This window comes from Ambystoma mexicanum, chromosome 10 (assembly GCF_040938575.1).
Source record: "Ambystoma mexicanum isolate Mex_15411 chromosome 10, UKY_AmexF1_1, whole genome shotgun sequence".
NCBI classification, from domain to species: Eukaryota; Metazoa; Chordata; class Amphibia; order Caudata; family Ambystomatidae; genus Ambystoma; species Ambystoma mexicanum.
In genome coordinates this window covers 780,265,893-780,281,648 of record NC_090932.1, presented here as the reverse complement: position 1 = coordinate 780,281,648, position 15,756 = coordinate 780,265,893, and the positions used below count along the sequence as shown (strand labels likewise).

Genomic DNA, 15,756 nt, shown 5'->3' with positions numbered 1-15,756 from the left:
TATCAATTGGGCTGGGCAAAGGTCACCTTGACAGTTGGATGGCTTGAGGGAGAGAATGACTTTCTCTACTTCCAGGGTGGAGGTAGTGATGAACCTAAATGGAGCAGCTGGGTTATTATTCGTGGGATGAGGTTGGTGGTTTTAGCTTTAGTCCTTGGTATGTAACTTAAGAGGTGCAAATGGCGGGTGACTGGAAAGAGGAGGGTGTATGAAGCTGGATGCTGGGGGGACAATGACTAAGAAATGGTGGTCATTAAAAATGCATTTTCTTTTACTGGGATTCTTTCAGCCTTGATAGTACGTGCTGGGGGATGGGGTGGAGGAAAGGCGGAACGCAGGCATGGTGTTTGTATTTGGGTGTGGAGAATGAGGGTAGGTATGAGTAGAGGTGGAGAGTTAAAAAATGTACAGTAGTGTTATGAACAACTATGTGCATTATGGTGGAAATTAACATTAAGTACTTCAGAGGTTTCCACCGGCAGAGGTGGTATTTCTGGAGATAGTGGGTTTTCAGAAATACTTCTGACAGAATTGCTGCTGCAGCCTTTGCTACCGAAAAGCCACCCAACTATAAATGAGGTCTATACTATTCATCACAATAGTCAACCGTTTGGATACCGGAAAAAAAGCCACCCTGGCTCGCTGTGACCTTGGTCTGAACCCTGCACCGGTTTTTATTGACTTGTGATTCACGCTATGCAGTTCGCCAACCATCCGGCCGCACTCGTGACAGCTTCGTTCTGAGTGCCTTGCCAGACAATGCAGAAAAAGTCTGCTCGCAGTTGTTTCACATCTGTCGGGTGCTTCCTGTCGTGCCGTCTGAAATCCCACGAAGCAATAGCGCGCACAATCTATCACGCAACACATGTACACAGGAAGCCTTGTTTTACCATCTGTGCACAGAAGGCTTACCTGAACAGCTGCGACTGGCTGTGCGCGACTTGCAACTGATCTTCCAGGCGTCTTCGAGCTTCGTGCACACTTTGAAAGTCGGCGTGTTGTTTTTCAAGTTCTAACGTTAAACTCTGAATCCTGTATAGGGAACAAAAAGAAATGATACATTACTAATGGTAACATAAATTTAAGTAAATGGTGTCTGCCCCCCTCCCCGCCGAGTGCACATTCTCGCGTGGTGAATATTCCGCTTTACCTCCAAACTCAGAATTCAGCGGGGTGGTAAATGTGGCAGCAATTCCGTTATTGTCTTTTTTTTTTTGCTTAAGGACATTACTGCCACTGTTACCACACCGCTGTATTCAGAGTTCGGAGGTAAAGTGGAGGATTCACGTACAGCAAAATGCATAAGGTCATTCCTCAACTTTACCATAAAAAAACGACAGACTTACCTCACGGTATTCCCGCTCGCGACCGGCAAATCCATCAAAAACCCACCTGGAGTCCTATGGAGGATTTATACCGTCCTACTACCACTCATAGTACCACGGTAACTCACAGGACCGCGTGGCAGCAAATCAGCGATTTTACTGTCCATCTATCAGCAAACACATAATAAGGCCTAAAGTCTCTGCAAAGCAGCAGTCTGCATTCGAACTCGCTTGGCTGGCTTAATTTATCCTCAAAGCTGCAAACGCTTATGGAGTTACAGGATAGCCATGTTTGACGACTCGAAAAACATATATTTGATTTATTTCCAGAAAAGAAAACATTAATAATCTCAGAGAGACTGTATATGTTAAATACACATTTTGCTGTTACACGTCAGCATGTGGTAAATAACTAGTGCAGAACTGCAATGGGATTCCTGGACCTACTTTAGGAGTCCCTGGCACGTAGCGTATCTGCTGTCCGTGGGGCATAACTGGAGCTTTGGCAGATAACTGTTGGATCACTACATTACGCATTCTACCCTACTCTGAGCAGCTGGCCTGGTAATGGCATATGGAAAATGTGCCTTTATGAAAGCAGCAATGATCAAATGCAGCGCTGCAGAAATATTTCCCCCAGCACCCGGAACACAGCCCATTAAAAACAGTCCCAAAGGGAATGCTCGGATTACTTGATGGCAATCTTCAAATCACGTGGTCATCGTCACAGTCCTAATTTAATGAAGCAGAGACTTTTTCACTAAATGCACATTTTAAGACCTTTTTCGTAACTAAGCTCTCCCTGCCCTCAGCCCCCCAGAGCATAAGAGGGTCACCATACCCAGGGGAGGACTGGCAACATTTAGCCTGAGGGGCAAGTTTACTTTTCTGGCCCATAGTGCTGATGCCCCAAGATTGCAGTGCAGTGGCGCCAGTTTACAGAACAAGTCAATTCAATTCAATTCAATTCAATTCAATACGAACCGCTCTCCCTCACAAACATTCTCAAGTATATAGAGTAGACATTTCTTTCCTTTTGTGCAACATATATTTAAGTTATGTTTGTAGGGTTTCTTAGAGATCCGGGGCCCTGCACAGTCACCCGCTTACCAAATATAGCAACATTATTTCACGAGGATAATAGAATTGGTGAAATGGGAAAGCTGGGGTTTGAGCCCAGTTTTGAATGTGTTACAGTTTGTAATTTGCCAGCCGGCTACATCTTCCATCCCATCTTTAGTTTTAGAACAATGTTAAGAGGTGGTGAAGCTAGAGAATTCATTGGTTGAGTAGTGCCATTGCTGAACTAGGGGTCTGGGTTTGCTCTCAGAGCCAAACATGAGCTGGCATGACAAAAGACCCATACCTAGCTTCCTGCCTCCCCAGCTCACAACACAAAACCCCTACCTGCACTCTGTACACCCAGTCCTACAACATAATACCCACACTGGTCATCCTGCTGCCTCATCAGTATGTTTGACATACATTGTTAAAATTATAATTAGTTACAGAGTAACGCTATTGAGCATAAACCCATATGGGTGAGGCTTTGTCTGTAGATTGTTAAGTAAAATAAAACAGTGATGAAAAGTGATTTGCTCAGGATCACATAATGTATGAAGTGTGTTAGGTGGGGACTTGAGTCCTGTCTCCACAGTTTCCATCATTATACCACATAAAGGGAAACCCTGACCCATTATATAAACATCGTACTCTTGTCACACTGTCTGTCCCTCTAGAAGAACTCGTCTGTCCCTCTAGAAGAACTCTGCTAGCCCTAGAAAGCGGTGTAGTGCTGCCCATCTAAAAGGGATAGAAGAGGGGACTGCCCTACTGCTCTTAGTTATGTTATCTAGAATTTAAATATGGGGCTTCTACTTGTGTTCCCCAACGGTGTAACTGCAATACAATGCTCATCACTTAAAGGACAAACAGAAATTGTTGTTCAGAAACGTTCTACCCTAGAATGACCCAAAACCAGGGAGACAGAGCCAAACAGAGCACTAGTTAACAGCCATTGAGAGATAGCCTCCTCTTAAAACACCAGAGAAGCACTACCATAATGCCAGAACAACATTATTTGCAGAAGAACATGTTGACAGGTTATTACTAATTATCAACACAGCCAATCGTGTTTTTCAGAAGAATGACGGAGACAGAGATACAAGAAAACCAAGAAAAAAGAATGAATCAATCAATACTCGATAATTAGCAGACTGGGAGGATAGCTCAGGGGCAATGCGTTTGTCTTGAAAGCAGGACACGGCAGATCAATGCAGGTTCAAATTCCGGTCCTACACACACAGACTGGTCTCCGGTATTTAGCTGGTAATAAAAGATTAATTATAAAAAAAGATGAATTGGAAGCCACAATGAATGATTTCAGAGAGTTTAACTTAAAAAAAAGATTGTGAAATTGAAGAAGTATATTGCTATGATCTATCTCTATACAACCAAAGAATACTATAGTAAACGTGGACAGACACTGCTACAACCTAAAAGTAATGGGAACCATCGGTGCAACAGGAATACCCCACTATCGGTGCAACAGGAATACCCCAACTCGCAACAGAATTCGTCCAAATGACTGGACTTTTTCCAGCACAAGTTCAGATGAGAAAGGAAGACTAGGTCCCTCGAACACATGATTATACCGGAGGTACCCGGAACGACAAGTGCATTTGAAGAAACAGGACAGAGTGATAGGCAACATCCACCAGCTCCTTTGTTACGACAACGCAGGAGGGGAAGGGGATGGTGGCAGGAGAACTCAGCCCGCAGCAGTGGCAGGGGGCGACCAACACCCCTATCGTATTAATGATCAACTGATGCAATCATATCCTCACACTCCAGCAGAGAGCAGCGAGTTATAGTAATCTTCAAGAGAGAAATATGCGATTTAGAGCAAGATTACCACGTCTGTACGACCTCAAAAATAAAAGAACTAGACCCCTTGGTCCTACACCAACCATAACGGCCCCTGACTCCAACCCTTCTGCCCTAACTGCAGAAAGACGCCCTAAAAAACACACTGACCTCTCCCATAACCAGAAAAGACCTGATCCTCCTAACCCCAGGCCCACTCAAAAAATAATCACAACTCCTACCCTATCAGGAGCCCTCATCAATGCTAGGTCCCTCATAGCACATAAGACTGAAATTGCCGATATACTAGCCATGGACAACTTAGATCTCCTAGCTATCACTGAGACCTGGCTCCATGATGCTGCTGGTCCCACACTCATGATTGCCATACCAGACAATTACAATATAGTAAGAGTTGATCGGCCTAACTCTAGGGGAGGTGGCCAGGCCATTATTGCCAAAACGAACTTAGCGGTAAGACTCACCCCACACCCAGATGTCACATCTTGTGAACTTCTGTCTGCAAAAATACCTATCTCTAACAACAATACACTAACTGTCCTGCTGGTGTATAGACCCCCAGGCCCTTTAGGTAATTTTGAGTAAGATCTATCTAGCCTCCTCGCGAACATCATCAAAGACTCCACTCAGCTCCTGCTACTAGGTGACTTTAACCTAGGCTACAATGACGATTTGGACAAACAGGCCCATTCCATTCAATCTATCTTAGTCGATTATGGCCTTACCCAAAAAGTCTTAGCGCCCACACATATAAAAGGTCGGACACTAGACTGGATAGCTAACCGAAACTGTGCAACCACCATCTCCAACATCTTACCACAAACGTGGACTGACCACCACCTTATCTGCTTCTCATCTACCATAGAGCTTCCTAAACTAGACAATTTTGAAACAGCTCCACCTATGCCTACTAGAAGTAAAAAAGAAATCACAGCTGAAAAACTACTTCCACTCCTACCAGCCCTCGCTGCGTGCGCTAGTAACTCTGACCATAATATGCTAGTTTGAGACATTCAACAACACCATGTCCAAAGCTTTGGATACTATTGCCCCTATCAAAGTACGCAAAGGTAAACGAGAATCTCACCTTAACTCATGGTTCACCCCCCACCTCAAAGAATTACGGATCCAAAAACGTAAACTCCAAGCTATTTGGAGACATACACCTTCAGCTGAGAATAAAACCTTACTCAACAACCTTGCCAGAAAATATAAGAAGGAAATAATCCAAACCAAAAAGAATACATTCAACGAGAGAATTGGCAAAGCAAACTCTAATTCCAAAGAGCTCTTCTCCATCCTCCGGGAAATGGAAAACCCAATCACACCCGTAGATAATGTCCCTAAGGACAAACATTGGTGCTCCAGCATCCAAAATGCTTTAGCGAATAAAATTACAACCCTACAAACGAAAATTGCAAAGAAAAAAGCATCTCTGAACTCCACTGGAACCCATACCTCCCACTTGGCAGATACACCCAGAACAGGCAATCAGAGCAACCGCAAACCATTTAGATTTTCCAACATATCCATACTGGAAACTGAAAAGCTGATATTATCCCTGAAACCGTCCAACTGTCAAGGTGACAGCTGCCCAGCACAAGTTATTAAGGATGCACCGAGAGACCTAGCGCCCTTTATTTCTAAATTAATAAATTCCTCCTTCCGATCCAGTACAGTACCAACCAACCTTAAAGAATCATGGGTTCTTCCTCTCCTTAAAAAACAGACCCTTGACCCAGCCATCCCTACCAATTATAGGCCCATTACCACGGTCCCATTCCTCCTTAAAATCATTGACAGAGTAGCCTACCTCCAGATCCAAAATTATCTGGAGATAAACCAACTACTAGGATCACGCCAATCTGGTTTCAGACCACTACATGGTACCGAAACGGCCCTAATCGACCTTAAGACGCAAATCGACGAGTTGAAGGATAACGGTAAAACAGCTATGCTCCTCCTCCTTGACCTATCGGCGGCCTTCAACCTAGTGGACCACGCAGTGTTATGCAACCACCTAGAGTCTGCTGCCCATTTTTCAAGCGAAGCTATAGCCTGGGTACAATCCTTCCTTGACAACTGCACGATGAGAGTGTTCTCCCCATTAGCCTCAGCGGACCCAATACATATCAAAAGTGGCGTCCCACAAGGTTCATGTGTCTCCCCCACAATGTACAATATCTTCACTAAGCCACTCTTCGACAAACTTGACAGACTGGGGGTAACCTACACCAACTATGCGGACGATACACAGCTCCTCATACCTCTATCTGGCAACTTTGTCGAAGACACAGCTTTAGTTAACAAGATTTACCTCATCATTCCGACATGGATGGCCTCTCACGGCCTCTGTCTGAACGATGATAAAACGGAGATACTGATCCTGGGTTCCGACTCCAACCTCAAAAAACTCACCCCTAACTACTGCGCCTTCAATATAGATGGCAATATAATCAAAGTGGCTACCGAGGTAAAAACACTAGATTTCTACCTTGATTCCACCTTGTCTCTCAAAAAACAAGTCAACTCCCTGGCTTCCTCCACAGCCTATACTTGCAAATTAATTAGGGCTTGCAGACCTTACTTGTCTAAAACCAATTGTATCGCACTTGCCAATGCCCTAGTAATGTCCAAACTAGATTATTGCAACGCCCTATATGTGGGCGCTAACAAAACTGTCACAAACAAACTGCAAATATTGCAGAATAATGCTCTTAGAGCAGCCCTGGACATGCCCCGCAGAGCACACATATCCAACATCAGGAAAGACAATCATTGGTTAAAAATCAGTGACAGAGTTCTCCTCAAAACGCTATCTCTCACACATAAAGGACTAAACAACACTGCGCCCCCATACATTTCAGCTAGACTGACCAGAAAATCCTCTATTCGCCACACCAGAGCATCTAATCACTCCTTACTTGAAACTCCCAGATTTAAACTAACCAAAGCAGGTGGAGCAAGCTTCCCTGTTAGAGCTGAGCTGCCTGTGCCTGGAACGCACTCCCTACGGAATTGAGAACCAATCTCCCCTACTCTAGATTCAGATGTAAGGTGAAAAGTTGGCTTTGGACCAACGACAATTAACCTACTGATCTCAATCTTCTCACGGCGTTCCTTGATTCTAACACTTGATTATCTGATTTTCTGTTTGATCTGATTATCTGGCTCCTGACCAATGAGACTCACTTACTGTATCTTATGTATATTGTATAAGTGTATTGTATATATGTTAATGTATCCCCTGTATGTGTGTAACCTAAGCCTAAGTATTCTTGCAACTGCTGCGTCAGGCTACCCTTGGGTTTGGAGCGCATTATCAAATCAAATAAACTAAACTAAACTAAACTATAGAAGGGGCTTTCCTTTGTCCCTACAGCCCATTACGATTCTTTTCAAACTAGGATAGAATTGACTCAGTTTATCCGTAAAATAGGCTTATAACTATTGATATGATATGATACAACATTTGTAACACGCTTATACACAAGTGTTTCAAGGCGCGATGAGGCAAGGTAGGGGAACAGAGGGAAGACAGAGACAACGATCTTACTAGGCCAAGTGACATTGAGATTGCGCAGGTGCAGGGGAGGGGAAAAGTGCAAGAGGAAAGGGGGGGCAGTGCTGTACATGGGATCAAAACAATAACAAGAAGTGCGGCCAGCAGGTGGCAGGTGCAAGGGTACGTGTAAGTGCAGACAGCAGGTGTCCAAAAGTGCAGGTAGGGGGACTGTAGGGTTACAGATACAGACCCAAGTGCAAGGGTTGCCGGGAGGCAGTGGGGGTGTTCTACTGGGCGGTCAGGGACCTGGGCCCGAAATCAGAGAGTAGCCAGGTGACCAGTGCAATATCAGAGAGGAAATCAGCATGGGAGTGGAAGAGAGACGGCAGAAGCAAAGAGGAAGGTCTTGGGTTGCTTCCGGAACCAGAGATGGATCTCTTCAAGTTTCAGAGAGGCAGGGAGGTTTGTTTCAGAGGGAGGCCCCAGCTGAAGAAAGAGATCTACCACCAACTCGTTGCTTGGAGAAGCGACTGACCCAGAGGGAGTTGGAGGTGGAGGAGCAGAGAGCTCGAGTAGGAAGGTATTTACGAAGATAAAGTTGGAGGTATTGAGGACCCAGGTGCCAGAAGGCCTTATGGACAAAGCAGAGGGCCTTGAACTTAATCCTAGCAGTGTCTGGGAGCCAATGCAGAGATTTCAGTGCTGGAGAGATATGATCCCTCGGCTTGAGGCCAAGGACAAGTCTCACAGTCCTGTTCTGGATAAGTTGCCGAGGGCAGAGAGTAGAAGCAGAACACGAAAATGACTGGAGAAAAGATACCACAGGGATACATGCCACGCCAAATTACTATGCCCCATCCCAAATCAGCACTCCTGAGTCACTGACATTCTAAAAAGCCTTATTCACTGGAGAAAACAATCCCCTTCGTACATAACAATTTTACACGGGGAGAAAAAGCTGCGTTGCCCTCCCTAAAGCCAACAAACAATAAATGTCTTTGCATATGTGTCTTTTGTTGATCACATAAGAGAACAGTTGTCTGGACAAGACAATGAAAAAGCAATCACAGATTTAAGGGGTCATTGGGAGTTGAATAGCAACAGTAAAATTGTCAACATTTGGCAAATACCATTGATTTTACCGTCCACCCAATTAAGAGTTTGATCACATACCATCAGTGGTGGTATTTCATGGGAATACCTGCAGCAGTATTTCATACAAACTTTCTTTGAAATCTTTCTTTTTACTGTACAGAACCGAAGCACAGGTATTTCCTTTCAAAAGAGTGAAAAAAAGTTTTTACAAAGGGCCATGTTGGGGAGGGGGTTAACAGGTTGCCTTCTCCGATAGCCCTTTCCCAACACTTTGCCCATAATACATAAAAGGGCAAGAATGTACCCTTTAATGCATAGAAAAATCTACAGTAGTAATCAGTTTCTCTCTTCAAATTGATGCTGAAAATGGCTAAAAGAAAAGTTTAAAAAAACATTTTACATTGCCACCATCGAAGGTGGTATTTCTGAAATAGCACTAGAGGTATTCCAGAACTACGTCTGCTGGTGGTAAAGTTTGATTAGAGTGGATTTCCAGTAATAGCACCGGTGCAGCTGGTAAATGTAATCAGCGGTATTAAGAAATTGGCACAACTCTAAATGACCCCCTTAGTTTGCAGTCCTTTAATTATTAATACCTGAATATTACATCTTTCTATATTTGTTTTTCAAATTTTTCCAAAAGTAAACATCACGAATAGTCCAACAGCTGTTTCTACAACCACCACAAGTAACATCCATGGGTGCTATTTAGGGTGCTATTAAACTCTTTCTATGAACACTGGTGATCAAGAAATTCACCAGAATATTGGGGAAGCATTCATACAGAATCGAACTGAGGACAAACTGTAATAAGATATGGACGCTTACTCCTTTGGCAAATAGCAGTCGTGATATGCTGCTGTGGATTGTAACAGACCCCAATGGTGTATGTTGAGTAGGGGTGCCAACATTACCATCCAGGGTCACAGAACCTGTTATTTAAATGCTGTAAAGGTGCAGAAGTAACCCTCTGACAGGGAGTGGTCATGGAGATTATTAGAAACGTTTATTCTAGTGCAACAACGAGAAGAAAACTCTGAGAGGGGTTTCCCTGCTTCAACTGAAATAACTACTGTCAGAATGTCCAAAGCAAACATTCCACTGTCAGAATCCTAGCTCTGTCCCTCATATCTAAGTTTCAACTAAAATGAATGTTCGGTCTTTCCAGCCTAAAGGGAGTGGTACCCTTCCCCTGGACAAAAGACAGTTCTGGGATCTTCAGACCTTGAAGTATTGGGGAATCTCTCCCTTCCCTGACCTTGATCAGGCTTCTTGTAAAGTTCAACAACTGTTAGGGGAAATTCTGTCCCTTTGTTGGACCTTCTCAGGTGTCTTTTCTGTCCCTGACCCGGATTGGCAGACCTGGTTCCTTTTCACCTGGCACAGCTACAAACACAAAAAGGAGTTTGGATGCGTTTCGATTGACCCTGGTTGGAAAACCTAGTTTCCAACCACCAGGCATTGCGATGAATAACAGGCTGGATGCACTCCCTAAACCGTGGTGGGTGCCTGACTCTGGTTGGCAAACCTGGTTTCCTCCCACCAGGCACTGCAATGGAGAAGAACAGCCTGGATGGACTCTTAAGCTTTGGTGGGTCCATGACCCTGGTTGGCAGACCCTGTTTCCTCCCACCAGGTACTGTGAAGAAAAGAAGAGCCTGGATGCACTCCCCAAGCTGCAGTGTCACATACAAACTTGGTTTACTCGCCTGCCAAGTACTGCATCTACTGTCTATCAGTTTCACAGTTCTTATTATTTGAGTGCGGGTCCCAGACTCGCAATTCCGACTTTAGTTTCCTACTTTGTAGGCTCGGTTCACTCTCCTGCCAAGCCTTAGCATAAGCCCATGTCCTGTCAAACATTTCTCCCACAGTTTCAGGGTCCCAGACCCTCTTTTCCCAGCCTCTCAGCTCATGCCACCACCTCTTTGGGCCTCCAACGCCTCCCCGGCCACCTGCACACCTTATTGCATGGTGTTGGCTTCTATTGGGCAGCTGGGCTCAGTCACGGGACTCTGATGACATTCTGGAGCCTATCTTGCTCTGTGGTGGCTCTACAGTCTTCTTGGCATTCCCGGCAGCAGAGTTGCTTCCCTGAGCATTCCCGGGTCTCAGGGATGCCCAGAATTTCAGCCCGCCAGCTGGCCATATGGTCCACATTTGCTGGACTGGCCTCAGACTCTCTCCCTCAGTTCTCAGCATCCTGGTCAGCTTCTGCCTTTACTCCTGGCCCGTGTTTGGGAGGGCATGACACTTCGCCAAGTCCTTTGTTGCTTTTCACATGGCTTTTTCCAGTCGGCTGTCGAGAACCACTAGAATGGGCAAAGTATGTATGTATGTCAGCTTATATAGCACCGGCAGCCCGCAGGCATCATGGCGCTTTAACAAACACAGACTATGCTAAAGTAATGCTTCAATATTCATTATATGTTCTTAATCCTCAAGTTGCCGCTAAAGAACGAGACACTGATCACCTAAACAGGTGGGTCTTCACATTTTTTCTGAAGATCAAATGGTTGTCTTCCGATCTAAGCTCAAGCGGGAGTCTGTTCCACTGCTGTGCTGCCATTACTGCAAATGATCTGCCCAAACCTGTCTTTAACTTATATTTTGGCACAGTAAGCAAGCCTTTACCCACTGAGCGTATCTGTCTCTGTGGGATGTAAGCTTCAGATCGATTTTTAAGATGAATGGGGGCTTTTCCAAAAAGGCACTCGTGTACAAGTGTCATGGCCTTAAACTTCGTCCTGTCTTCTACTCTAAGCCAATGCAGCGATCTTCTAGCCATAGTTACATGAACACTACTCCTTAGTTTCTTCACAATCCTCACTGCGTCATTTTCTATAACTTGGCATCTGGCCAGATCTTTTGATATAGCACCTATTAACAGGGCATTGCCGTAATCCAACCTCTTGCAATTGTTGCTGTGTTGGTTTCATTTAAATAAGGGCCCTCATTACGACCCTTGCGGAAATTGACTGACCGGACCGCAACAGCGTAAATAGCGTTTCCGCCATTGCACGAAGGAGCAAAGTGCGGCCAATCACGACCCATCGGGCACGAGCATTACGCCATGGCGGAATCCGAAAGGCTGCGATGGCGGAAATGACCCCAAAACGGCCCTTACCGCCGCCGTACGCTGCACCAGGTGCAATACCGCCACCCATCTTAGCGGTCACCGTAATGAGCGGTCACCGTAACGAGCGTGCACCGCAAATTACGGCCACCGTAAATATACGGAAACGGAAGTAAAAGCATGTGGCCGGAACGGGAAACAGCACGCCGCACAACTATAAAATCCGAATCCCAACACAACCATAAAAAATCCGACCCTGACACACATCCCAACCCGTTAGCAACCCCAGTTAAAAAAATAAATATGGGAAAGGTAGCCAAGAAAGCGTGTGACCGCAAGCGGCAGGTACACTTCTCCCGAGAGGAACTGACCGTGCTCACCGAGACCCTACAGGAAAATTCCGCCGTCGTCTTCTCCAGTCAAATGACCAGGACGGCCCTTGCCAACAAGAAGGCCATATGGGTCCTGGTGGCACAGCGCGTAAGTGCGGTGGGGACAACACCCCGCACGCCACAGCAATGTCGCAAGCGGTGGGACGACCTGCGGATCCGCGTACGCAGCATACTTTCTGCGAACAGGAACATCGCCACAGCTACCGGGGGGGGTTCAGAGTCGCCCATCAAGTTGACCCCCTGGGAGGAAATCTGCGCCTCCACCATAGGAATGGAGAGCATAGAGGGAGTCGGAGGGATGGAGAAAGGAGTGCCGACATCCGGAGAATCAGGTAGGTTGGCCAAGAGAAACAATGCGAAATCCACAAACCACGAACATGTGCAGTACCATGTGACCCCATAGTGCAATACATACTTAGCCCTGACAGCGCCCTCTAAAAGTCAGAATGAACAAACAAATCAATCAAGAAGCCATAAACAACCCCTACATGTGCAGCATGCACCCCCTAACTGCAGGCAGCCAAATGAATGCATCCTCAATCCACACGGAAATGAGACCACCTCCAAGGCCCAGTCCCAAATCAGCCTCATGTACCACCCCAATGCATTTGATACGTTGCCATTCCAAATCCGACAGACCCATAACTAACGCTCGCCCCTCTTTACTCCACCACAGGGTCCGATACCAACGACGAGCTGCAGGACACCCCTACCAGCACGCCTGCAAAGAGGGCCAGGACCAACGTCCCAAGAGCCTCCACCTCAGGTGCAAGGATCAAGACACGGCAGCAGCAGGAATCAAGTGGCAGCACACTGGAGGGGACTGCAACAGGCACCCCAGCAGCCAGCAAGTCCACAACCCCAGCACCACAGGTCCCCCCAAAGAACGTATCTGATGGCACCGCCTCTGGTGGTAGCAGCACCATAGGGGACACAGCTGTCATGCCAGCATGCTCCGACACGGAAAACAGTGCTGGCGACGTAGGTACCATCCATGACCTTTCCCAATCCCCCTGCATGTCCCATCCCCTACACCATGACGAAACCACGCAGGGGCAACCTGAAGACGACGACTGGCCAACCCCCACAAGTCCTGTGCCAAGGCAACATGTGTTGAGCAGCCCCCCTGTCACACCACCGCAAATGTCCATGGCCCAGCAGAGGCAACAGTCCCTCGACCTGCTGATCGAGCAACAGCAGGAAGCGTCCACGCTACTCAAGGACCATGCAAATGAATGCGGGGGTTCCAGGGCAGCCATGGAAACATCCACCGAGACACTCAGGGCACAAATAGAGAAAAGTAGTGAGAGCCTCAGGGGAGAAATGGAGAGAAGCACCGAGAGCCTGAGAGCACAAATGGAGAAAAGCACCGAGAGCCTGAGGGGGGAACTGCATGCGACGTCCAAAGACGTCTGTGCTGAACTTGCTGCTGTGCGCCGTGTGCTCTCGGAGCTCTCACAAACCCTCAGAGACATGCATGGACGCGAGCAGGCAGAGACCTCATCCGTGGCAAGTTCCGTCCAGGGCAGCCCCCAACGCAGATCTGGCAGGAACCTGCGCTCCACGGGCAGGGGTGCCCCTGATACCCGTAGAGGGGGCTTGCAATAGCGTCTACCCACGGACAGCATGCATATTTGGACACTGGTGTTGGGGGGGGAGGTAGTAGGGTGGAGGGGGTGTGTTGGGCTTCACTGGGTGGCGGGTCCATAGGGTGTATAAATCAAATCACATTAACAATACAGCACCTCATTATCATCCAATGACATGTGTGGACATTGATATTTGCGTACGAGGCCTTCATAGGCGTACAGTCCACAATGTGCCTGTACTACACACACACAGTGCCACAGGTCCCCTTTCCGTGTAATAGGCACCATGCGTGGTTGCTAGAAGCATGCATCTATGATGCTCTGTCGGATTGCACGTGCATCCTGTGCCTCATGGACTCCTTGAGGTGCCTCCACATCCCCACCCTCATCATCATCATCATCTTCAGGTGCATGCAGTACAGCGTCAGGGGGCATGGGCACATTCCTACGTATGCACATGTTGTGCAGCATGACACATGCCATGACCATCTTAGAAACCTTCTCATGGCTGTATATGAGTGCCCCGCCAGACCTGCTGAGGCTGCGGAAACGAGCCTTCAGTAGGCCGAATGCCTGTTCAATGACCACACGGGTACGTGAGTGGGCATGGTTGTAGTCCTCCTCATGCTCGTTCTGTGGGTTCCGGATTGGTGTAAGGAGCCATCTCTTCAGTGGATACCCGGCATCACCTGTATGAGACGAATAAAGGGTGTCAGTGGAATGATAGTGCTAAGTAGCCCCCCCCCCCCCCCTGCAAGGTCATTGACGCATCAAATGGGCCACGATGTCATGCATGAAATGAGACTCACCGAGTAGCCAGGATCTGTGCCCTGCGTGTCGCTCCATGTAGCGTGGTATTCTTGTGTTCCTCAGGACCATAGAATCATGGGTAGATCCTGGAAATCTGGCACAACAATGCGTAAATATCTTGTTGGAGTCACACACCATTTGCACATTGATTGAATGAAATTGTTTCCGGTTGCGGTACTGGACCTCCATGGCATGTGGGACAACCAATTCAACATGGGTGCAGTCGATGGCACCAATGCAACCCGGGATGCCGCCAAGTGCATGGAATCCCACTTTAGCGTTGGTAATCTCCTGGTACGTGCGTGGTAGTGTGATGTGGTCGTCGGCGTGCTTCAGGAGGGCATCGTGCACTTGGAAGAGTGTCCGTGAGAACAGTGGCTGTGAAATGCCATGCAACTGTCCCACTGTGTGCTGGTAGGTGCCTGTGGCCAGGAAGTGGAGTGCAGACACCACCTTCAGTAGGGGTGGGATGGCGGTTGGGCTATCTATCATGCTCACGAGGTCAGCATGTGTCATGTCCACAATGGCGATTATGGTGTCCCGGTCCAAACGGTAGAGGGTGTGGATCTGCTCAGCAGTGAGGTTGAACGGATCGGCTCGGAGGCGTGGGATTGCGGGCCGCCTGCGTGGTGGTGGTGGCAGTGCTTGTGGGCCTTGCTGACCCTGCCTTGCCCTCCTCCTCCTCCTCCTCCTCCGTCTCCCCTGTGCGCCCGGTTGTTGTACCTGTTGTTGTTCGTCGTCTTCTTGTAGTTGTAGCACTTGCAGTGCTATCTGGTACCCCAGGCCCAACATCGCTAGTCCTGCCGGTAGCATTTTGGAGTGGGAGTGGTTGTGGGAGGGGTTTGGGTCTGCAATATATGTGCTGTCGGCCTGTATGGCCTCCACCTGTGCTGATTGAATGAATCTGTGGCAGATGCAATCCCTTCTGGTCGAGCACGGCCCGCACGTAAGGCTGCATTTGGCCGCATGGCATCTTGGGATTGGAATCATGTATCAAATCCCGATGGCAGTGTGATGTACTTTGACTGATTTTCATGCTATGCTCCCATTGTTACACATGCTATGATTGCAGCCGCTT

General features: G+C 47.3%; 1 protein-coding gene across 2 annotated transcripts in view; it reads right to left on the bottom strand.

Annotated features, from left to right (window-relative positions):
* Positions 1 to 15,756, bottom strand: part of LEKR1 (leucine, glutamate and lysine rich 1) — a 1,355,278-nt gene that overhangs the window by 495,042 nt on the left and 844,480 nt on the right. For both annotated transcript variants that reach the window (XM_069618435.1, XM_069618434.1), the window contains one exon: positions 913 to 1,032. In XM_069618435.1, the coding sequence (XP_069474536.1) occupies positions 913 to 1,032 (120 nt within the window). The remainder of the gene's footprint in view (positions 1 to 912; positions 1,033 to 15,756) is intronic.